This window comes from Euleptes europaea, chromosome 8 (assembly GCF_029931775.1).
Source record: "Euleptes europaea isolate rEulEur1 chromosome 8, rEulEur1.hap1, whole genome shotgun sequence".
Lineage (NCBI taxonomy): Eukaryota > Metazoa > Chordata > Lepidosauria > Squamata > Sphaerodactylidae > Euleptes > Euleptes europaea.
Genome location: NC_079319.1, coordinates 1,201,817 through 1,226,315, shown reverse-complemented (window position 1 = coordinate 1,226,315; position 24,499 = coordinate 1,201,817). Strand labels below are relative to the sequence as shown.

The 24,499-nt window shown below is 53.4% G+C and overlaps 2 protein-coding genes across 2 annotated transcripts in view; one reads left to right on the top strand and one right to left on the bottom strand.

Annotated features, from left to right (window-relative positions):
• Positions 1 to 24,499, top strand: part of BOP1 (BOP1 ribosomal biogenesis factor) — a 103,526-nt gene that overhangs the window by 64,960 nt on the left and 14,067 nt on the right. The gene's annotated exons all lie outside the window — the stretch shown is intronic.
• On the bottom strand, positions 11,032 to 23,472 carry SCX (scleraxis bHLH transcription factor). Its single transcript, XM_056854110.1, has 2 exons — positions 22,930 to 23,472; positions 11,032 to 11,070 (listed from the first exon to the last, which is right to left on the bottom strand). The coding sequence occupies exons 1-2, from the start codon at positions 23,452 to 23,454 to the stop codon at positions 11,032 to 11,034; spliced, it is 564 nt and encodes a 187-aa protein (XP_056710088.1). The 5' UTR covers positions 23,455 to 23,472.

Here is a 24,499-nt window from a genome sequence, read left to right as displayed (position 1 = left end):
CTAATTGTTATTAATTGTTCTTCTTTCATTGTTGAATTGCTGTTTTCTTTATATTGTGACACATTTATTGTTATTATTTATAAATATTAACAAAAAAAACCTGCCCCACATAGAGCTTGTTGTAATTGTTGAATCTGGATGTTACCAGGGTTTGCACAACTGAGACCAGATGGGCTTTTTGCAGGATCGGCTGAAGCTAGAAACAGGCGCCCGTGGCTATTCCACCACCTGCCTCTCCAAGGGCAGAGAGGCACCCGGGGCACTCCAAGCCTTTGTGGGCGTGTGTTTCCAAACACATCCAGAACAGGCTGTGCACCTATTCCCATGGTAGCCTTCTTTCCAAACCACACCACCTTCTTCTTGTCGGGATTTAGTTTTGATTTCTTCACCTACACCTAGTTGTTTACTGCCTCTGGACACGGGTGCTGTCCTTCTGCTGCTTCCCTGTGTTTGGATTGTGAAAGAGTAGGTGAGCTTGTGTACACATTGGTGACAAAGTGCTCTCCAAAAGTGTGGGCGATCTCTGCCAGGAGTTTCATGGAGATGTGCTCCATAGCACCACGTTGTCTCTCAGGTTTTGCGCTTAAGCCCCTGCCTGCTAAGTTCTGCTAGGCAGAAGGCGGTCAGTAGCATGCGGTCAGCCAGCATGGTGTAGTGGATAAGAGCGGTGGAGTCTGATCTGGAGAACCGGGTTTAATTCCCCACTCCTCCTCCACATGAGCGGCCGGAGGCTAATTTGGTGAACTGGGTTGGTTTCCCCACTCCTACACATGAAGCCAGCTGGGTGACCTTGGGCTTGTCATACTCTCTCAGCCTACCTCACAGGGTGTCTGTTGTGGGGAGGGGAAGGGAAGGTGATTGTAAGCTGGTTTGATTCTCCCTTAAGTGGCAGAGAAAGTCGGCATATAAAAACCAACTCTTCTTCGTGTCCATTTCACAGCAAGATAGCTTGGGTCCCCTGTCCCCTCCCCCTCTGCCTGCGACCCTGGAGAGTCGTTGCTAGACTTGAGTAGACAATACTGACCTGATGGACCAAGGGTCTGGTGCAGTAGAAGGCAGCTCTGTGTGTTTTCAGAAGTGGAGCTGTGGTTCAGTGGTAGAGGATCTGCTTGACTTGCAGAAGATCCCAGGTTCAGTCCCAGCATCTCCGGTTAAAGGTTCAGGCAGTGGGTGATTCAAAAGACCTCTGCCTGAGACCCTGGAGAGCTGCTGTCAGTTTGACTAGACAGTACTGACCTTGATGAACCAATGGTCAGATTCATTATAAGGCAGCGTGGTGTAAGGGCACCTGTTCCTTCTCTCCTGCTGCCAAGTCCAGCCTGTCCAAAAAGCAGAGGCAGACAGGGATGGAATCTCATCTCTGTTGAGTGGATTTAGAGCCCCTCTGAAGAGCAGCTGTTCCCAGCTGGGACCTGCTTTGCAAGGGAATTTTTCCATCTGTTCCCCTGAAAGGGACTCAGATCTTACAGTTTTTGCTCTTGGCTCCTGCTCCCCTTGTCTGTGTTGGCAGAATATGCTAAGTACGCAGAGAAGGGTCAGTCTCACTGATTAAATATAAAGTTGCCTTTATTGAGGGAACTACCTTTCAGGATAGGAAAGCTGAGAGACCAGGAGCCTCTAGCTGCCTTTCTAGCTAAGGATGGAGAGAGTGGGGAGGGTAGAATGACTTCCAAGAAGGAGGAGGAAACTGTCCCCTAAGAATATCTGTCTAAGGACGGACAAGAGGTGTGAAAAATAAAGGGTGGAAAGGTCTCTAACCTTACAGCCCTAACTAGCTGACCACTTGCATGCCCCCTGCTGGGTCTTCTTCTCAGTCCCTTTGCAAGCTAGACGTTGCAACTCTTCCAATGGTCTACACGCTGGAACACATGTTAAAATAACTGAACGGTGACATTGTGGCTGCAGTGCTGACACTGGTGGACCCCAGTGCAAATCTCTGCTCACGTCGCCATGCGATGCTCAGGCTCTGGCTTTGATGAACTTGCAAGGGGAGGAAAGGCAGCCATTGCAATGTCCACAGCTGATGCTCTGTGAGCCCAGGAGCACCTTAGTAACCAACGAGATTTTCGGAGTATGAGTATTCCAGAGTCAGAGCCCCCCCTCCCTTTGTCTCATTCCAACTCTTATCTGACAAAGGGGGCTTTGACTCTCGAAAGCCCAATGCCCTGAAAATCTTGTCGGTCTCTCGAGTGTTCCAGGACTCGGATCTAGCCGTTCTACTGCAGACCAACATGGCTACCCTCTGAAACTAGCTTATCCTCTTGTTATCAGGACTCCCACAAGGATGAGCTGAGACGATGGTAGACTGCCCCTGTCAGTGGGGCACCAGAGTCAGAAGAAATAATGCATGGTGGTGGTGGTGGTGGTGGTGGTGGTGGTGGAAAGTGCCGGCAAGGCACAGCTAACTTAGGGCAACCTCGTGGGGTTTTAAAGGCAAGAGACATTCAGAGGTGGTTCTGCCCTTGCCTGCTTCTGTGTCACGGCCCTGAGCTTCCTTGGTGGTCTCCCGTCCAGATATTGACCAAGGATGACCCTGCTTAGTTTCTGAGAAGCACGGTATATCCTGGCCATCCAGGTCAGGACATAAGTGATCTACACCAGCTGAATCTGTCTCATGGGATATTGCAGAGCTTGAGAAGGTGCAGAAAAGAGCAACCAAGTGTTCAGGGGATTAGAGCAACGGCCCTATGAAGAGTGGTTAAAACACTTAGGGCTGCTTAGCTTGGAGAGAAGGCGGCTAAGGGGAGACATGGTAGAGGTCTATAAAAATGATGCCTGGTATGGAGAGAGTGGACAGGGCTGGAGGGTGAGAGATTCAAAACTGATTAAAGGAAGTACTTCTTCACACAACACATAGTTCAGTTGTGGAACTCCCTGCCCCAGGATGTGGTGATGGCTGCCAACTTTGAAGGCTTTAAGAGGGGAGTGTTTATGGAGGAGAGGGCTGTCCACGGCCGTTAGTCAAAATGGATACTGTCATGACCAACAAAGAATCCCCATTTGAGGGGTCCATGGCTTTTTTCACAACTGGTGGCCCAGTCAGTGTACAGCAGGGAGGCCGGTCTCTGTGAGCAGCCTAGCCCCCCACCCGGTCTTCAAGGATTTAAAGCCTTTGGAAAGCGGGAATCCAAGGGAGTTGAACAGTCTGAATTGAAGAGCACCCGCTTGGTGTTTCTCAGCCCACCCCCCCACCGTTAACCAGTCTTTTGTAATGGGCTCAGCAGCAGCAGTCTGCCATATTGTCAGAACGCAGAGCACTTCTGCAAAGCAAAGTGCTTATGACTCTCCTCCTGCCACTTCTCCTTAGTCATCCAGCTGAGCTCTGGGCCAGGCACAGCTAGGCTTGCTTTCAGCAGGGTAGAAAAAAGTGGGTTCTTAACGTTAAGTTTCAATTTCATGGCCTCTTTTGTAAATGGAGTCTGACTTGAATTGAATGCTGAGCAAAGGCTCCGTTTACCCGGTTAAAGCTGAATCCGGGACCCTCCATCAAGCGGGCTGCCAAAGGCTGCTGCTCTCCTGGGTGCCCCCAAGAGGGTGGGGGTGAAATCTTTTTTTGAGGGCAAGGATTATGTATGGTGTTTATGATGAAGATGATGATGGCCAGTGGCAATTCTGCCAGTCCTGTGGCACTGAGAAACACTCGTGTGCCCTGAGCAGCCTGTGCTTCGGGAGAATTCTGGGCATTTGGGCCAGAGCCCAAAAGGCAGCCTACACTGACGCAAAGGGCTTGAGCTACCTGCCCCTTGGGAATTTCTGACTTTTCCCTTTCAAACAGCTGACGGTGCTCCCACCCAGATACGTAACAAACTTCTAAAATTCCCTCAATTTCCACAAGACTTTGCTGTGAATAGGGGCCTGATTGATGTTTGGAGATTACAAACAAACAAACAAACCTAAAGTCCCCTTCATCTCAGGGAACAGTTCTTTGGATCATGGCGGTCTGCTTGGTGTCTTGTGATGTGCCCCAAAAGGCAAATGGAAGTGGCCTTCCTTGCATGGTTTCTCCGTGCCTCCAATCCATCGTAATTCTGGAGTGCAGAAGGCGTGTGTATGTGTGTGCATGGGCCAGAGTCGGGAGGGCGTTCCTTCCCCAAATATGTTTGCAAACCAGTAAGCGTTTTTCCTTCTTGCAGCCAGTTAGCTAGCATGCTTGTTCAGAAATGTGTGAATTACAAAATGGGAAACTTGATTTAAATAAGGTTTTTCCCCTCCACTGGGTGATTTGATGGGCCTTGATTTAACTCATTCTAGCCTGGTTCACGTGAAGCTGCCTTTTACTGAATCAGACCATGGGTCTGTCAAGGTCAGTCTTGTCTGCTCTGAATGGCAGCGGCTCTTCAGAGTCTCAGGCAGAGAGAGGTCTTTCACATCACCTACACCCAGATTATTTAGCTGGAGATGCCGGAGATTGAACCTGGGACCTTCTGCATGCTGAGCAGATGCTCTTCCACTGAGATAAGGTCCCTTCCTTGTCAGGCTGTGAGGAGCAGGCTTCCTTGAGCAGTCGGGAGTGTGGCCTAGTACCAACTCCTATGACTAGCATCGACCCCTCTGCTCCCCCCCCCCGACCTACTGGTTATAGCCATTTTAATTGGAGTTACCAGGATGGGAGCTGGTACCTGGAAATGCAGAGCCCTGGGGTCCCCCCTCTCACCCACCCCCAAGAGATCCAGCATGATGTAGTGGTTAAGAGCAGTATTTGGAGCGGTGGACTCTGATCTGGAGAACCAGGTTTGATTCCCCACTCCTCCACATGAGCGGTGGAGGCTAATCTGGTGAACGGGATTTGTTTCCCCATTCCTACATATGAAGCCAGTTGGCTTCATATGTTGGGTGACCTTGTGCCAGTCACAGCTCTCTCAGCCCCATCCACCTCACAGGGTGTCTGTTGTGGGGAGGGGAAGAGTTATATGCCGGTTTGGGTCTTCCTTAAGTGGTGGAGAAAGTCGCCATATAAAAACCAGCTCTTCTCCTCCTTCAACATGGCCAGCTCCTTTGATAAAGCACCACCCTCGGACCTTAGTCCTCTAGAGCAGGGGTCTGCAGACTGCGGCTCCCGAGCTGCATGCGACTCTTTGGCCCATTGAGTGCGGCTCTCCGAACTTGGTTCGGAGCCCCTGCTCTTGCGCCCGCTCGCGCTGGCAGCCAGGCTGTGGAGCCAGCGCTCTTGAGAGAGAGCGAGAGAGAGCAGGCGAGCGGGCGCGCTGTCTCTCCCCCCCCCTGTCATGGAGAATGGCCAGGTCCCCCTTTCCCTTGCCCTCAATGGTTGGGTGGCTAAAGCCTCCCCTCTAGCCGCGCGATTGCTGGGCGGGCGGCTTGGCAGTTCCTGCCCCCCCCGCCTATCAGCTGTTGGGCGGGGCGGGCTTCCTTTGGTAGACCTGGCCTCCGGCTGAGTCCCATTGGGAGGCCATGTCTACCCACTGGCTTTCTTGGCGGTAGACCTGGACTCCGAGGAGAGGAAAAAGTCCCCCTTCAGAGGCCAGGTCCACCCATAGGCTTCTATGGGCCTCCGGAGGCCAGGTCTACTGCCAAGAAAGCCAATGGGTAGACCTGGCCTCCCAATGGGACTCAGCCGGAGGCCAGGTCTACCAACAGGCTTTTATGGCGGTAGACCAGGCCTCCAGACGAGGACTCCGGACGGGGAGGGGGAAATGGCAGGGACTTACAATTTAATTTTTATCAATAAATAAGATCACTATTAAGTATGATATCAAGTTTTATTCAGTGTACCTATAGTTTAATTAAGACTTAAAACTTTAATTAAAGTTTATTAAGTTAATAAACAGTGTACCTACCTATATAGTTTAAGTTTAAGAAATTTGGCTCTCAGAAGAAATCTCAATCGTTGTACTGTTGATATTTGGCTCTTTTGACTAATGAGTTTGCCGACCCCTGCTCTAGAGCCTTGTGTAAGTTCTGGGCCGGCCGTGACCCGGGGGAGGGGTGCTTGAGAGGAGGCCTGCTGCTAGCTGGGAGCAAGATGAGGGGCAGCGGGATGGGGTGAGGGGTGGGATCAGAGCCTCTGTGGGCTGCTCGGCCAGGCAGCCGGCCTGGGCAGTAAATGGGGCGCTCTGGGGCAGCTCTTTTCAACAGCTGCCGGAAAGGTGTGTAGAAGGAGGCTTTCCCTTTCTTCTGCAAGACCTTTGCAGCTTTAATAGCCATCCTATAATTTTCACCTGTGTTCTTTTAATAGCTTGCCAGCTGTGTGCGTTGCCAGCGGGTATCTGGCAGGAAACCTGCGTTGGGGGGAAGGCGTGAGCATGGAAGCAATTGGGGAGCAGGCTCTGCCGGCCGACCAGCTCCAGAGGCACTGGCAATCCACCGAAGGGCTGTGTCTCTGCAGGCTCCGGGCACCGGGTGGCACTGGAGCACATCTTCAGCTTGCCCGTTGCACCTTCCCCCCCTCCCGCTTGGATGCCAGCCAGGGAGGCATCTGCTGCGGCCGCGGCCGCCGCTGCTGGCAAATGGCTCCCTGGGCGCTTGTTTGGCTCAGGAGTATGCAAGTGTCATAAAAGCCGCTCCGCTGGCAGCCGGCCTGCTGTCTCCGCTCTTGGCTTGAGGAGTGCCGGGGAAACGCTATGATGGCGGCATGTTGGGGGACGCAGGAGGAGGCCCCTTGCTGGCCTGGTGGCCGCAGCCCAGGCTCAGGTTGCTGCTGGTCCTTTGGAGTCCCTAATTTGCCCCAGATCCATGACGGGGGGCTGCTGCTGCTTCGTCGGCTGCTGCTGAGGCAACCCGAGACCCGGCTCACCACCACCTGCAAGGCGAGGATGGGGGCATGAAGTTGCATTGGGGTCAGGACCCATGCAGGGGGCGTGCCTGCCTTTCCAGCGGGTGACGTAGTACCTTTCACCTGCCCTGTCACCCCCACGCGCAGGGTGGTTAGAATGAGTGGGTGGATTTCTTCCACCGCCTTAACCCCCTCCTTTGTGAATTCTCCTCTGTTTCAGTGCTAGAGAATATGGAACTGGGGGGAGCCACATGCGGGGGGGGGCAAGGGAACGGGCTTGTGGGTGTGGTTAAGGGCTGCTCTATGGTCTGTTGTGTCGCCTTGCTGGCTCATGTTGGGCGAGGGCGAAGGGGTGTTTGGTCGCCCTGGAACAGGTTGTGATTTCCTGGAGGAAGTGGGGGGGCATGAGCTGGATAGGCTGTGAGACAGACTGGGAGAGTTCCCCACTTCCCTCTGTGCCTCCTCTTCCAGCGCTTGGTTCTGGAGATAAAACTGACATGCATCACTCAGGATGCAACGGGCACAGGTACTAGGTTTTGGGGTGGCAGCAGCTATTTCTGCTTTCAGGTTCCTGCAGAGAAGCGTGAAGCACAAGCCTGACCATTGGGTCACATCCCACTCCTTTCCCAGTTTTTGGATTTGGGATTTTACGATGTAAGATATACACACCTTCCTTACCCAGATCAGCTGTCGGCAACAAGGGTCTGCAGAGCGGACAGCCCAGAAGCTCAGGAATCCATTGTCTGTTGTCTGTTTGGCAAAGGCCTCAGGTGGATGGTGCATGCTGACATTCAACCCTCCTTCTGCCCCCTGGCACTGCCCACCCCTTGGCCTTCCTGCTGTATTTTCAGGAAGCTGGGTGTCGCAGTGGAAATTCTCTGCACTTTACTGGAGTGGTGATAAGAAAAGGCCGGGATGCTGATGGCGACTGGTTGAGAAAACCCTTTGGGGGCACCTGACCACGACCTGGGTGCACAGAGTCTAGGGTCTTGCAATCTTTCTGGGAGACAGTTGTCACCTTCATTTTTCCCTTCTGTCAGTGGATCGACTTTCTCATCCCATGCTCTTAACACACTCTTAATCTTTTTCTCTCTCACCCTGACTTTCTTTGCCTTGCTTTTTCTAAGCTGTCGGCAGTTTTGGTACCACATTATGGCCTCTGAGGCCTTCTCATATGTAGTCCACATTGGAAAATGCTCTAATCGCTTGTCCCCTCTAATCCCCTCCTTCAGGCAGGGGATCTTTCCAAAACGGCCTTCCTACTTTCAGTGTGTCTCAGGGCTTTCAGAGCATCCCACACCTAACAAAGACTGATGGACTAAGGGACATAGTAAGCCCTTCCCTGCTGTGGGGTGCAGAGGAAGGGCCCTTGCTAGTTCTGATGGTGCAGGGCCAGCAATGCTGTGGCAGAAATGCAACTTTCTATTCAGCACCGTGGTGTGGAGCAGCATATGGGCCACCGGTCGTGCCAGGACTTCTGACCCAAAAGCTCAGCTTGCAGTCTACCAGACCTGGCCGAAGCCCTCTTGCTACTTGCTGACCAATTTGCACACGGCAGCCAGCCACCTTCTTTGCGAGATCACGCCCATACCCTTTCCCTCCGTTTTGTGATAAAGCTAGAATGTTTTTGATTCTCCTGAAATCAATTGATTTATGAGACCACTAGCTGTATAGTGATATGTAGGTTCAGAATTGAGGCTTGTTTTAGCCTCTAGCATAGAAATAACACCTAACTGAAAATAGCTTATCAAATTCTGAAGAATGTTGGCAGATGCAGGAATCTTACTCAGACTTAGCCTTTTTCGTTTCCAGCGAATGTCAGAACTTTGGCAGAGTTCATCTACGTTTGCTTTAATTTCCTTATCCTGCCTGATTTCGTGGTGCCCCGCTTCTGTGAATAAACCGTTTAATTGTTAAGGCGGCTTAAGGGCCATGACTGGTTGCCTTCCCCGTCGTGCATGCATCTAGTAACTGGATCTGCAAGAGAACAGACGCCGAAGGCAGGAAAGCAAGGGTGCCTCCTCTGGGGGCTGCTCAGGTATGCAGAGGAACAGAGTTTTGTAAATTAACCGAAAAGGAAAAAGAAATATCCTGATGAGGCCTGGAAAGGCTCCAGAAGGGGTGGGGTGTTGAGAGCAACTGAGAGCCCCTTAAAGGAGAAGGGGGAGGAGATGCCAGCCCGCTCCAGACCCTGAGAGCTTAGAGGATTCTGAGGGTGAGGGGGGGATTCCCCCCATGCAGTCACTTGTGGGCCCCAAAGTTCTAAAGCTGGGTACCCAAGGTTGGGTGGGATACATAAAATAAATAGATAATGAAAATATAATTTAAGGCTGCTTTACCTAGTTGATATTTGCACACACATTTTATATGGGAGACATATATATAACAACTTGTAGACTATATAACCAGATGTTTGTATAATTGTACTATACAACCTATATACATGCCTGGATTGCTATAGAATTGTCTGTATATGTTTATATATGTATATAAATATGTGTGTATGTTTTACATGGGTATCAATTGACCACTGAGGAAGGCCAAATAGACCAATATGCATTTGGCATGTGGTTATAGTATATCATCTTACATAGTGCCTTAAATAAATTATATTTTCATTATCTATTTATTTTATGTATCCCACCCAACCTTGGGTACCCAGCTTCTGTTTTTTAGGTTGGGTCTCATTCCCCTTTTCTCCGCCCCGCCCCCAAGTTCTAAAGCCAGTGGCCATAGCACCGCCTTCATAGAACCATAGAGTTGGAAGGGACCACCAGGGTCATCTAGTCCAACCCCCTGCACAATGCAGGAAATTCCAAACTACCTCCCCCCCACACCCCCAGTGACCCCTGCTCCATGCCCAGAAGATGGCCAAGATGCCCTCCCTCTCATCATCTGCCTACAGTCATAGGATCAGCATTGCTGACAGATGGCCCTCTGGCCTCTGCTTAAAAACCCCCAGGAAAGGATAACTTGCCACCTTCTGTGGCAGCGGATTCCCAAAGTTTCAGGTGCTGCCTTCTGCCTTTCCTAACGTAAGAGAGGCAGCTGGGGGGTGGGGAGCACGTTCTTTCCATTACCTCGGACCTGCAACAGATCACTCACACCTGTGGCTGTCCCCAAGCCTGCAGGGCTCCAGGGCTCCACCCCTTTGCTTCATGCCACTAACCCAGCCCTGCCAGCCGACAAATTGGTGATATTGCTGGGAAGAGCTCTGGCGGCTTCTGTAGGTCCCCCCTGCATCCTGCAGCTCCCGCCCGCCAAGCCGTCTCCAGCCACCTTTGGCCCCAAGGAGAAGCCCTTGCACTTGCCGGTGTGCGACCTCTCCTGCTATGCTGGCTGCGTGCCCGGATTCTGCTGTGATGGATTTCCCCCCCAGGAAGTGCCTGCTGCTCTAGTTCAGCCCCCTCTTGACACAGCGCAGTTGGGTGCCTTACGGAGTTTTGCTGGGGCCGAACAGGGCGAGGCTAATTCTCCCCAGGCGGTGTCTTGGGGCCCTGGGATGTCCTGCCCTCTGGCTTCTTCCCCGCCACCCCAATAGAAAGGTGAGAGTGAGGATTATGCAGGGAACATGAAATTCACACGGGATAAAGAAACTAAAGAGAAGAGTTCCTGCTCCTGTTGTTAGTAGCGACCTGGACCCCCTTCCTCGAACCCAGGCCGAAGCGTGCAATTTCCCCATCAGTGGCACAACCGAGCCCAGAATCTGCGGAGCAGCGGCAGCCGGGCACAGGGGGTCTGAAAGGAAGCTCACGCCCCATCAGCACACCTGTTGCTATGCAAATAAGTTGGATTTTATATTACTGGCATCAGTGACATGGAACTTCAGAATGTATTGATCATCACCTCACCCGAGGTTTCCAGAACGGAGTGTCCCATTACTGTAAAAGGGGGAAGCACACAGAGCAAAATCCGGGTGTCCCTCTACGAGGCAGTCTCTGGGCCTCTGCTTCCAGCAGGATTCCAGTCTGTGAGCATCGTCCAGTAGAGCACCCGTGCCCTTCTGTTTGTTGAGCAGGAAAGAGACCTCCTGGGCTACCTGGCGCACTCCACGGGCCGAGCACCTTCCTCCAGAGTGTTTCCAGCCCACGTCCCTTCCTGTGCCGACCTTGCTGCCGAGCCAAGCCCGAGAGGCATTCAGTCTCTCCCCTGGGATAGGCTGTTGTGAGTTCATCCTGGGTAGACCCACGTGGCAGCTGGGGGCAGGCCGGAAGTTTCTGTCTGTCTGTGTTTGGCATGTGTGGCTTTCCCATCTTTCCTCTCCTCCTGCTCCTCCTCCTCCTTCCTGAATCCATAATCGCCTAACTCCGAATTGCCGTCTTCCTGTCTCGGTCTTTACTCTGCAAAGGCCAGAGTGGGAGAAGAAAAGAGTTAGACAAACACACCTGGGGCTGCAGAAGGGGCTACTCCAAGCCCCCAAAAGTGCCTGGCTGGGCAAGAAATGTGATTTCTCTGTACCTGGCAAGAGACTCGCTAGCACCCACGCCAGCCCTGTTTTCTTGCTTGGCATCTGATTGCTCCCATGTGCCCGTCTTTCTGCTCGGCAGCCTTTTATCCCTGGCAGCCTGACCCCCAATGCAAACCGGTTCTCGGTCAGTACAGTTACCCAGCATCTTTGGCCCCGTCGGTCCAGCTTTGTGTGTGGCATCCATTTTGCTGGAAATGCTGGAGTCTGGCTTCCAGCACGAAAGCCAGGAATCCCATGTCGGAAACGTTGAGCTCCCCTCAAAAAGCCCACAAAATAGGGGTTTAGAGTGAGCAATTACAACGGCAGCCTCAAAAGCACTGAGATTGCAAGGGTTTAAGATCCCTGTGGTCCACGGTCCGGGGCTTTCTCCTCCTTGTTCCCCCCAGAGAGCCCAGCCCCGGCTACCTTCCTGCGACTCGTTTTTACCCCGCAGCTGACAGCCTTCCTATCCCTGCACTTTGTAAAGACCGAGCGGCCCCTTTCTTGAACTTTTCCATCCAGAAGATAATTGGCTGGTTGGATTAATCTAAATAGACCAAACTCGGGCTTTGAAACCTGTTCAGAAACTTGAGCTGGTGATGATCGTGGCAGGCAGAATGTTGTTTGTTTGGTAAAATATATATAATCTCTCTGGCCATATAAATATGTGTACAAAGTGAAACAAATACAACATCACTCGTCAAATGAAAACAGCAGCACAAGCAAGGTTAAAAAAAGACTGTGGCTAAGTACGGTGTAAAACAGTGCCAGATTAAAGGAGTAAGGATCTGAAAAAGAAGAAGAGTTGGTTTTCATAGGCCGACTTTCTCTACCACTTAAGGGAGACTCAAACCGGCTTACAATCCCCTTCCCTTCCCCTCCCCAGAACAGACACCCTGTGAGGTAGGTGGGGCTGAGAGAGCTCTGAGAGAACTGTGACTAGCCCAAGGTCACCCAGCTGGCTTCCTGTGTAGGAGTGGGGAAACAAATCTGCCGCTCATGAGGAGGAGTGGGGAATCAAACCCAGTTCTCAAAATTAGAGTCCACCGCTCCAAACCACTGCTCTTAACCAGCCTATTGACGCTGGAGCCTATTGACAGGAGCTCACCACTGAATTTGTGTGTCTCCGGTTGGACATCTGCAATGCTGGCCGCCAATTCAGAGTGCTGGTATTGACCTTTCAAGCCCTCGTGGCCTTGAGCTAGGGGGTCTGAGGGACCTCCTGCCCCCCTACGCACCTGCCCTTAGTCTGGGCCCACCTGGCATGGGCCTTCTCAGTTTGGCGGCCTTCGAGGAGGTCAGGCTGGCGGATGCGTGGGAGGGGCCTTTTTCAGCGTGACCCCCAAACTTTGGAATTCCTGGCCCCCGGAAGCCCCGCCCAAGTGCCTTGCTGTTGACCTTCCCAGAGAACGGAGAGAGGATGTGGTGATGGCTGCCAACTTGGAAGGCTTTAAGAGGAGGAGTGGGCATGTTCATGGAGGAGAGGGGTATTCATGGCTGCTAGTCAAAATGGATTCTAGTCCTGGTGCATCCCTATTCTCTCCAGGATCAGAGGAGCAGGCCTATTATATGAGGTGCTGTGGAACACAAGCCGGGCAATGCAGCTGCAGCCGTCTTGTTTGGGGGCTTCCTGGAGGCACCTGGTTGGCCGCTGTGTGATCAGACTGCTGGACTTGATGGGCCTTGGCCTGATCCAGCAGGGCTTTTCGTATGTTCTTATGTAGGGCGGGGGAGCTGAACATAACCAAATGACCGAGGAATTGGATGGTTAGTGTTTTTATTACGCCTGCTTTTCATCTTGAGGCTTTTTTAGTTGGGGCTTCAGAATAGGGATTTTAGGTCACTTTTGTTTTCTTGCTTTTCGATTTAGAGTTTCTTTTTAAAAAAATATATACCCCACCCTAAGTATCCTTGTAACACTGTGGGATATAGAGATAGTAAATTAAAGCAATTTATGCAGCCTTCCCAGTGGATTTTGTTTCCTGGTGGCTTGGCAAGATGTGCTGGTGAATCTGTGTGTTTCCCTCGGAATGGACCCCTGGCACGGAGATGCCAATCGTGGCCACTTGCTGCTCCTCGGAGAGAGAGGGGTCCATCAGGGGCCCCTGCCAAACTGTTGTACAGCATGTCTGGCCAAGAATCCTGTCTCAAATCAGCCCCCTTTTGGCACATCCCCTCCCCCCCAGGGTGGTGGGAATGTTTCGGGCCTCTGCACGGGGTTGTGCTGTGCTGAAATAAGCGCACTTGTGTGGGTGCCTTTGCCCCCCCAGCTTGCTGCCCCCTCCTTGCTTGGGGCTTCCAGGCGTCTGTGAGTGGCGTTGTAATAGCAGCCTCATCCTTTGTTACAGGGGAGGCGGGGGGGGGGGGGGGGTTGAGCTCAGAAATGGTAAAATTAAATTTCCCAGATGTTCAGGCCCCAGGAGTTCTTTTGCTGTCTGGAGAGGAAATGGGGATTCGGAAAATCCCGCCTCATATTTTTCCCCCTATCACCTTGCCTTTCCGCTGCCATTAAGCTAAGCAGGAACAGTAAATTAGGGGGGTTTAGAGCAGCCCATCTTCTGGGGAGAGGGACAGGAAAAGGCCCCGTTCAGCTCCTGGGCCCCAAGGCAGGCCGTGCTGCTGGCTTCCAGGTGCCCACCTACTGCCTGCTGAATTGGTGGCTCGGGGTTCCCAGCTGTGGGTACACAGCCTCTGTGCCACCTCCTGGGCCCCACATCTGTGCTACTGGCCCCCGGAGAGTGCTTTTCATGGGCCTCTCCCCAGAACTCTGCTCCAGCTTTTGCAATACGCCCCTGGAGCAATCAGACCCCGCTTCAGTCAAGCAGTCCTGACTGAGCCACCACCCAAAGATTCCCCCACCGCAGCTTGGGATTGCTCTGCCTGGGGCATTTTCCACCCTGGCAGGCGCTTGCCCGTAAAAATCCATCCCTCGGCTGCTGCTGGGGATGGGTTCAAAGCAAAGTGGAGCAGCGTCAAATCACGGCAGGCCCCTCAGCCACGGGCACCAGCGGCTCAGAAGCACGAGAAAACGAAACAAAGCTTCCTGCCTTTGGGAGAAGCGCCGTGCAGTGCTTTGCATAAGGAAGGGGGCGGCACGAGTTGTATCTCTGTTCCCGGGTCCAAACTCGCCTCCCATTGCCCCACCTGATGCCCATGGGGTACAATGACCATCATCCGCTGCAGAGCAGGTTTGGCCCAGGGATACTTTGCTGGGGCAAATGTCGTCTGGTTCAGAAGGGAGGAGGAGAAGCCCCATAACCTCTTTGCCACCCTGTGAAGCGAGCTGGACGACCCCACATTGGACTGGTTCTCTGTTAGCCCACAGCTCTTACTTCACCCAGTCCCTGTGAGGGATTCTTGCTGGAATTGTTCAAGCAGGCAAGGGTGTCATGCAAACAACTCTCTTTGTTATGTCGTCCCCCCCCCCCACCAGTTGCAAAGACAGGTTGATATTCCGACTTGGCACAAGGAGCATTTCCCTAGGGGGAGGCTGAGGTGATCCATCTGTGACACAGAACCATAGAGTTGGAAGGGACCACCAGGTTCATCTATTCCAACCCCCTGCACAATGCAGGATTGGGACTGTAGGACCGGGTCCCTGGAATGCAGCCCCCTCCTAGCTTAGAGGGAAGGGCGGTGGTCGCTGCATAGCAGATGCCCCGTATGCCCACAAGGCCCTCGGCTCGGAGTGCAAAGATCTCTGCTGGGGAGCTGCCGCCGGGCAAAGCACGCAAAACTGAACCTGCTGGGTGAAGGGTCTGACTCGGCAGACAGCAGCCTGTTAGGCTTACCCTTCCAGTAGCACATGGATTGGATGGGTGGGAGGAACGAACCCTCTGGCACTGAGTGTGAATCACAAGTATTTAGGGGTGATTCCTATTAGATAGAACTGCCAGGTAGTTCTTTCATCTTCGCCCAGAGCTTCCAAGGGCTAGAAACGCACCTGCAGGTTTTGTTTGTCCAGATACCTGCTTTCGCCTTCTGACCTGGACATTTCCTGAGCCAGAAAGCTATGGCAACCCCTCTCAGCTGCAGTGTGTATGTGTGTGTGTAGGGGAGTGTTTCCTCCCCCCCCTCCCCCAGTGCCTGACCCCGATAGACCTCTGGAGGAGCAGCGGCCTCTGTAGTTTTCTCGTCCACTTAGCCTCCTGCTGAGCTGGGGCTTCAAAGGGGCAGCTTTCCCCTTTGCTTAAAGAAATGGTGGTTCTGCTGAGGAACTGAAGGGGGAGAGGAGGAAGCTGCCATGCGGCAAAGAAAGACCACGCTACGAGGAAACGCTTGATTCTGCACTGGGAGAGCTTTCTGCTTGCTTCGTTTTACTTTCGCATCCCTTTGTTTAGAGACCCTCCTTTGGAGAAGGAGAGGAAATTGGGGAGGGCCCTGATGGGAGGCCTCAGGATCTCTTCTAGAGCAGGATGTCACCCCTATCGGTCTCGGCTCCTTGCCGGTCTCTTCATCTACAGACCAGGTCTCCTCTCCTTGGGAGGCTGCTTGGGAGATGGGACATCCATACCTAGCATCCATCCCCTACAACTGCTTGCTTCCTCCCCCTCTCCAATGTCCCTCCTTTGTGCAGCGTCTTGCATTCATACATCGAGGTGGCCATCTGGGCCCCGGGCCTGGTCCTTCCCAGGCCGGGCAGTGGGTTGCCCTTCGGTCTGGGCACTCCCTCTTCTGACGTGGTCTTTTCTGAGGATCATGAGCATGTTTCCATCGGAGCAAGAACAGCCCAGGCAGGCTTCCCCTCTGCGCTGCAAGCTCTTCTTCATGTTCTGAAGAACCCAGCGCCTTCTCCTCGTACGTCACCTGTCTAGCGTCCCTCTTGTTGCCTCTGGGAGATGTGAGGCAAAGGGAGAGCCAAAAGCCCAGATTCCAGTGGAGGCTGTGGTGGACTTTGTACCTTGCAAATGAGGGACTGTGTGTGGTGGCAAAGTCTGGTGCCGACCCTGCCTGAAGGGATACCAGCCATGGGAGAATTACCACAAGAGCAGTCCTGCCGTGCGTCGGCTTCCTCCCGTGACTTCAGGAGAGCATGCGCAGTCCATGTGTCGATACTGGGTTTGCACATGGCTGGTACTTAGCTGTTCTGTACTTCTGCAGCGGTACCCAGGGGCAGCTGAAATTGATGCCCTGAATTTTTCGAGTGTAACAGGCTGTCCAGAGTGTTCCCCTCCTTCCCGCCTGCCATAGTGGGGAAAAGGTTAGCTGGATGCATCTAAAAAAAGATATGCGCAGTCTGTGGCGCTTTCCCTGGCGATCCGTACCTGTGGGACGAAACCTGGCCCCCTGGTTGACCATGGAGCTGGGTGATCTGAAAAGGGCTGGGAGACATCCAGAACGGCGCTGGCAGAGAGATCGTACTGAGTCTGGCAGATGATGCTCTAGGGCTCATTGCAAGATCCATGAAGCGGCAGTGAGGGCAGCAGACGAAGGTGACTTCTCTGCTATGATAGCATCAGCTTCCTCACACCCATCCCAGTCATTCAGGTCAGGTCAGCATCTGCTGATGCCTAAATCTGAGCCTCTGATGCCCCAAGAACAGACAATGAGCTGTGATAACCTTTGCCAAGTTTTTTGCTGCTAAGATAGCGAAAACACGCGCTGATCTGGATGTCAGTTGTAACCTGGGTACATTTTGATTGTACTGACTCACTCTGTGTAATCTGCCTTGAGCCCCTGTGAGAAAGGCGGACTATAAATAATGTAAATTTAGGGGGGGAAATACCCAGTGTTGTCGTCGTCATCCCCCGCATGCTGCCGAAGGTGCCCCCCTGGCCGGCGCAGTGCTGACTTTCTGCCTGGCTCCTGCTGAAGCTCCCCAAGAAGCCCCCTCCTCCCCAGTCTTCTGAGCTCCCACGAGGAACAGCAGCAACCAGAGACAGCTGGTCCTGCCAGCGGTGCCCTGCCAAGGATGTCCCCACTTGTGGGAGCTGGGTTGGCTGCTGGCCTTGTTGCTTAATGTGCCTGGGGGCTGGGAACAAGGGCAGTGGGGGAGCAGCAGGAGCAGCCCCATAGCCCTGGGGCCAAAGACCGGGAGGGCCAGGAGCCTGGTCTGCAGGGCTCCAAACAGCAGGGGTCTTGCTCTGGGGCCCAGGCCAGTGATTTTCCCCCTCCAAAGGACCAGTCTTTGTAAGCCTTGCGCTTGCATCCTCACACACACACACACAGGCTCACAAGCGTAAGAGGTGCTCCAGGCCTCGAGACACTTGGGGGTCTGCTGGCCATCTTTGCAAGGCCCTGCATTTCCTTCCAGCAGTTCAGCAATCTCGTGTTCGTCACTCAGCTGAACCAATGCTGGTTTTTGCTCTTCTTCTGTCTGTGCTGAGAGGAGAGGGGGCGGCCGGCTCACGGTCTCTTGCGCAGTGATCCTCCTGTTGATTGGAGAGCACCCTCTCTCCTGAACATTTCAGTCTAAGCTCAGATGACCCACCTACTTTGTGCCTTCCAAGGATCCTGGGGAAAGCAGGAGTTAATACTGATGGTCTTTTGCCACTCAGCTGTTGTGGCAAGTGGGTAGATCCTACAGCCGCACACTCACACCTGCCAATGAATCTGTAGCGCAGTCTCCACACACTTAAAATCCATGGCAGGTTTTGCACAGAAACTGAAATGCCCCACAGCTGCCAAGAGGAGTAGCCTCCCAGAGCGCCTTCTTCTCAGGCCATGAACCCCCTGCCCGTGGCCTTGCGTGGTGCTGCCAGCCTCGAGCATCAATGGGAATTGTCGCTCTCCTGGAGGGAGACTTTTTCTGGAGGTTCGGGGTTCGCATCTTTCCCACTTCTCACAGTGGTTTTGCTGAGGGCACTTTCAAAGTCCTGTCTAAAATCAGAGTGGTCTGGTAGTGGTGGGGGCGAGAGATGGCCCCCCACCCCCTGAAGCATGTTTTGGAAGAGCAGGGGAATGCGGCCTTTGGTCGCTCGCTCATAACCATGCTGTGCAAGTGTTAAGAGGGATCCTGGGGGGTTTTCCCCCATCATCTGGGCATGGAGCAGGGGCCACTGGGGGTGTTGGGGGGGAGGTAGTTGTGAATTTCCCATATTATGCAGGGGGTTGGACTAGATGAACTTGGTGGTCCCTTCCAACTCTATGATTCTGTGAACAAATTCTGTGTTCACGGTATCAGTTGATAGCTGCAAATTGCTGTGGCAGAAGCCCAGAGGCCATCTCCTGGCCTGGCCTGTCACACTGGCGGCATCCGTCTCCCTGCTTCACAGAGTGTGGCTTCCCCTCTCTGACCTTCTGGTGTTCCCTTTGCAACCTAGATAAATTTACAGAGGTCCCCGCCTTGGGGAGTAGTCAGGCTTTGTTTCCCTTTTCACCCCTGAAACTCAAGAAGGCGCATTTTCCACGCTTCCTTCTCTTGCCTCCCATGTTCTTTGCCCAGTTTGGAGGCCTCTCCCTTCCCACGTGGCTGGAGTGCATATGCACTTAGGAAACCTTTGCAAGGAGCTCGGTGGCACTTGGCCTGACCTTTCTGTCCCACGGGACTTCAAGAATGTTGTTGCAGCGACCTCGCCCACTCCCGCAAATCTCACACTCCCGCAAATCTTGCTTCTCCCCCCACCCCCACCAAGCTGTTGAGAAAGCTGAGCACAGTCTAAGATGTGGACATCAGGAGGTCACCAAGTAGATTTATTTATGTAGACATTTATGCCCTGATTTTCTCCCCAGTGTGTATGTGGGGGGAACCAAAGCAGTTTTACAGCATGGTTCTCCCTGTCTCCATTTTATCCTGGCAACAACCTGCAAGTTTTAGTGGTTAGCATGTTGGCTAGGATCTGGAAGTCCTAGGTGTGAATCCCCGCTCTGCCATGAAAACTTGCTGGGTGACCTTGGGCCAGACACACTCTCTCAGCCTAACCTACCTTGCAAGGTTGTTGTGAGGATATAAGCCACTTTGGGTCTCCATCAGGGAAAAGATGGAATATAAACAAAATAAATAGATAGATAGATAGATAGATAGATAGATAGATAGATAGATAGATAGATAGATAGATAGATAGATAGATAGTCTCAGAGGGAGTGACTGGCCCAAGATTGCCTGTGGTGAACCACCATGGCTGAGTGGGGATTTGAACCCGGGTCTTCCAGATCCTAGTCCAACTCTAACTACTTCACTGCACTGCCTCTACGCCACTACAGATAGATTGAATAATTAGTTGTGCGTGCTTCTGTCATTTGGGTGAAATGAGGTCTCAAAAGAACAGTCGTCTCTTTCAATAACTTCAGCCCAAACACAGCAGCTCTGAGAACGAAAGCAAGGCCGGACGTCACAAATTAATTTTTAAAAAACCAAACTGGTTTGCTTTACGGGCCGAGTCCTGTCTGTGCCAGCGCCACGCAGGTACTGAAGGAGACGTTTGTTTTCCAGTGACCCAAATAATTCCTCTTTTGAAACGTCTTGCAGGGCGTCAGTGACAAAGGGTGTTGCTGGAACATGGTGATTTGCCCCCCCCTTGAGTCCTCAAGGAGTCGGGGGACCCCAGCGGTCAAGGGAGAAGGAGCCCCAGCCGGCGAGGCAGCCCTTCCCCCTCTTGAAGGAGGCGGTTCCCCGATCTTGCCCCGCTTGGCTCTCCTGCTTTGTCCAAAGCTGAGGCCAAGTGGCAGAAGAGAAGCGTCTAGACATCAGGAAGAATTTTCTAGCTATTAGAGTGGTTCCTCAGTGGAACAGGCTTCCTCGGGAGGTGGTGAGCTCTCCTTCCCTGGAGGTTTTTAAGCAGAGGCTAGATGGCCATCTGTCAGCAATGCTGATTCTGTGGCCTTAGGCAGATGATGAGAGGGAGGGCATCTTGGCCATCTTCTGGGCATGGAGCAGGGGGTCACTGGGGGTGTAGGGAGGGGAGGTAGTTGTGAATTTCCTGCCTTGTGCAGGGGGTTGGACTAGATGACCCTGGTGGTCCCTTCCAACTCTATGATTCTAAGGGGGCGTTGAGCCTTGGAAGCTCAGATCTCCCAAACCTTGTTGGTCTCTGAGGCGCTTCATTGTCTCTTCAGGCTAAGGTTTTGCAAACTTTGCCTCTGCCCTTCCTCCAAGTTGCAGAGTCAGACCCCCTGAGAAAGATGCATCCCACCTCCAGCACCACCCTGATTGTCGGTGGCCCTCTTCCAAAGCATCTCCGCCAGGGCCCCACGCCTGCCTGCCTTCACTGACTGCAAAGATCTGCCATCATAAGACCCTCACTTTGACATTTTTAATGGCTGGTCTTTGCTGCTGTGTGATTTTCCCGGGTACTGCAGATTCCTTTGTTGGTCTTTATTGCCTCCAGCAGCTTTCATCCCATTGTCTCATTTGTTTTAATTTTATTGCATGCCGCTTTGCAACCTTTTGGTGGTTTGTTTGTTTTTTATGTGGGTGCATCACTTACTAACACAATAAAGTAGCAACAGGTTCTGAGTGTGGGTTTGTCAGACCAAGTTTTTTCCGCTTTTAGAAAGAGTGTTTTGGCACACCCAGAACTTTATTTCTGTATCCGTTGCGGTTTCTGCTTCAGGTTGTTTGCTTGAATCATAATAATAAGCAGTTGGACTCCCTAGAAATCACGTTCCTTGTAAAAAACGAGGGTGGCGCCCGGAGATCTTGATCTTCACTCTGGCTGAAAGTGGGGAGCAGCAGAGCCTTTTTGCCAACCCTTGTCCCGATTTGAACAAAAGATTATGTGGTGCCAGAAGCGTGTCCCTCGATGGAGGGCTAGCCAGCATTGGAGGGCTAGACACAGAATTCCTGATGCGTCGATCCCCATTGGGGAGGGAAGCGGTATGGATTGGGGATGCAGCTGGGGGGGTGGACCCCCCCAGCACTGTTTTCCTGATCAAAAATGTTTTGATCAGGAAAAAGGCATGATTTTAGTACCTGTCTTTTTTCTCTGTGAGGGGCATCAATCCATTGGAGGGCATATTTAGTTGGGGGGAGAGTCTGCCGTTGAAGGTTAACCCCCTTCTCTGTCGTGGGGGCCCTGATCCATCACCACTGCCCTGCACAGCTGCTTCTTAGGGCTAAATTAGACATGCACCGTCTCATGTTGTTGGGCACTTTGTTTTGTGTTGGGGGGGAAGGTTCAGAGGGTTATGTGACCCTCCTCTTTAGAAGAGGTAATGTCCATTTTCAGCTTTCATCAGGGGATGAGCATCTTCTTGTTGTTCTCATTTTAACTTCACAATCACCGGTTGAGGTTGATGCAGTTGAAGCAAATGAACACATGAAGCTGCCTTCTACTGAATCAGACCCTTGGTCCATCAAAGTCAGTATTGTCTACTCAGACCGGCAGCGGCTCTCCAGGGTCTCAGGCAGGGGTCTTTCACATCACCTACCTGCCTAGTCCCTTTAACTGGACACGCCGGAGATTGAACCTGGGGCCTTCTGAATGCCAAGCAGATGCTCTACCACTGAGCTATGGCCCTTCCCCAAATCCTTCCGTGGTCACTGATGCACAAGCAGCTGCACGTGCCTCCCTTTGTGCTTTTCAGAGGCTAAGCAGGGCTCGGCCCTGGGACGTTTCAACCTGGGCTTGGGGGGGGGGGCACAATGCAAAAGGCTGCCCTTCCATTTCTCAAGCCAGAAAACTCTGGTCCAGGCATCTCTGGCTTCTTGAGAATCAATCTTCCCGCTCCCCAAACAGAAGGGGGGACTTCAAAAGGGGGCCCCTTGGAGTGGCGAGTGTGACTTTCGGCGGCTTGGCTTGGCAGAGGGGGCCTTTCTCTTTCCCCGGAACTGGCAAAACGGCTCAAGCCCCACAATCCACCGGATTTTGCACCCCACATCCCTGTGCCTGGACTCCTCATGCTGCAGTGCATGTCGCTTCGAGGTCCGCTCTGAGCTCATGAGCACACCTGAGGCTGCCTTGCACTGAGTCAGACCATCGGTCCATCAAGGGCAATATTGTCCACTCAGACTGGCAGCGGCTCTCCAGGATCTTAGGCGGAGGTGTGTCCACATCACCTTCTGCCAGATCCTTTTAACTGAAGATGCCACTGGGGATTGGGCCTGGGGCCTTCTGCATGCCAAGCAGAGGCTCTGCCACTGAGTCCCACGGCCCTTCTGAGTTCTGTGGCTTCTGTAGCCAAGCCACACTCCCCCAGCCTCAGTTTATCATCTCCAGTGTCTGAAAAGATGTGGCTATACCACAGGACATCTGTCGGGGTGATAGAATACTTTCCAAGTTCCATCAGCGGTCCTGTAAGTGGTCACCTGTCCAAGTGCTAGAACCAGTGTCTGAGCTGCTGTGTTTCCCAGTTGCCAGGGGAGGGGGGGATTTTTGCTTCTTGGTATCTGCTCATTGTCTACGGCCCTCTTCTCTTCTCCCCGCCCCCCCCCCCCCCCAACAGTCTCTTTCTCTTCTCTCCATTGCTTAACCCCACACAGACACACCCAGGGAAGAACATGGGAGGGGCCGTGGTTCAGTGATAGAGCCTCTGCTTGGCATGCAGAAGGTCCCAGGTTCAATCCCCGGCATCTCCCGTTAAAGGGACTAGGCAAGTAGGTGATGTGAAAGACCCCTGCTTGAGACCCTGGAGAGCCGCTGCCGGTGTGAGTAGACAATACTGACTTTGATGGACCGGGGGTCTGATTCAGTATAAGGCAGCTTCATGTGTTCAATACTGTCTCTTTGGCCTACTTAGGATAGCTCCTTCCTTCCTTCGTAAATTGAAACACTTGGAAAATCCCTAGGAGTTCTGCTCAATGTAGAGAACTGTGCAGGTCGGGTACCCCTTGACTGCTCCTGCCCTGACCGCGCCCCCCCCCCCCAGCACTTACCATCTTCCTCTGGTTGCTGAGGCAGAATGTGCAGATCTGCTTGGGTTGCGAGTTCTCGCTTTCCCGCGAGGGAGGGCTGCTGCTGCTGCCACTGTGGTGGAAGAAGGCCGGCGTGGTGTGGCACGGCTGCCCATCTCCACACGCCTCCCCCACCAGGAGGACGTTGCCCAGGTGCGAGATGTAACTGGAAGCCAGGCGGAGGGTCTCGATTTTGGAGAGTTTCCGGTCCGCCGGCTCTGTGGGGATGAGAGTCCTCAGGGCAGTGAAGGCCGTGTTGACGCTGTTGGTCCGGTCCCTCTCCCGCGCATTGGCCGTGTGGCGCTGGCGGGGCTCCCGGTTGATCCGGTTGGCCTTCTTGCTGCTTCTGCGCTTGGCGCTCTTCAGCCCGTACCCGTCAGCGTCCAGGTGGTAGGGCTTCTCCTCAGAACCCGAGCTCTCGCTCCCGTTCTCTTCATCCTCCGACAGCATGCTGATCTCAGGGTACAGGTATCGGCTGGGGGGCGAGCGCAGCATGGCAAACGACATGGCTGGGGGTGGGCAGGTGGAACCAGGGGGTCGTTTTGTGTCCAGAAACCTCAGCTCTGCGCTTTCATCCTCAGAAGGCTCAAGGAGTGGGTGGCCGGCTAGCTCCTGGCCTCTCCTCCCATGAAGCTCTCCCTCCCGCTCTCCACCGTGTGATTTCCCCAGCAGGAAAGTTTCCCCGTGCTCGGTTAGCGGCACTCCTGGGCTGGGGCTGGTTCCCGTTTTCTGGCTGGCTTTTCTAGCTCCCCAGGGGTTATGTTCTGTGGCCGCAGGGCATGCCGTTGGTGATTCCTCCTGGCACACGAGTGCGTGCCGCGCGTCTCTCTGAAGGCGGCTCCGTTTGGAGTGTGTCAGGGGCTGAGCGAGCGTTTTATAGCGCTGCTAGCAAGTGGTCGGTCAGGCAAGCCCCTCCTCTGCTTGCAGCAGCTGCCCGCCTCCCCGAGCCGGCCGTTGCCTTTGGGGCACCCAGGGAGATGCCAGCCGCGGGGGAATCGCCTGGCCCTACTCGCAGACAGCTTGACGGAGACCACGGCTGGCAGGGTGGGCCTCGAGCGGCCCGCTGTCCTTGGCAGGGCTTTTGGCTTTGACGTGTCTCCCCGGCAGGGCTTTCTGCCTTCAGCCCGAGGCGGCGTTTGTGCTCAGACGCGGCGGCACTCTCGCTTACCTTCTGGGGCAGAGGGAGAAGAGAGGAAGCTGCAGGCATGGAGCAGGAGAGGCCAGCGACGAAGACACCCCCCTTGTGGCCAGCCTTTCCGTTCCCCCCCCCCAGAAGAGAGGCCGCCTGGGGGACAAAGCAGAGCCCACGGTGAGATTAGTCATTCCTAGAGAGAGAGCACTCTGCCCTCCCTCCCCACACACCATCAAGCATGACCAAATGGATCCTGCTGCCGCTGTTAATGGGGCACAGCGAGCAGGATTAACCCTAGCTGAGCCGTCCTGCAAGATCCGGCAAAGCAGCGTGGAGGCGTTCTCCTCTCCCGCAGGGCGATTTGTTATCCCCCCCTCCTGCCCCCAACTACTGAAGAAAGACCTGTTTATTAAACAGCCA

What these genes read in the sequence shown, in the direction of transcription:
- SCX (XM_056854110.1), bottom strand. Translation starts at nt 23,454, where the DNA reads ATGTCGTTTGCCATGCTGCGCTCGCCCCCCAGCCGATACCTGTACCCT. An exon ending in TCAGCAACCAGAGGAAGATG is followed by an intron (nt 11,071 to 22,929) that starts GTAAGTGCTGGG and finishes TGGCCTTTGCAG; the next exon opens with AGTAAAGACCGAGACAGGAA.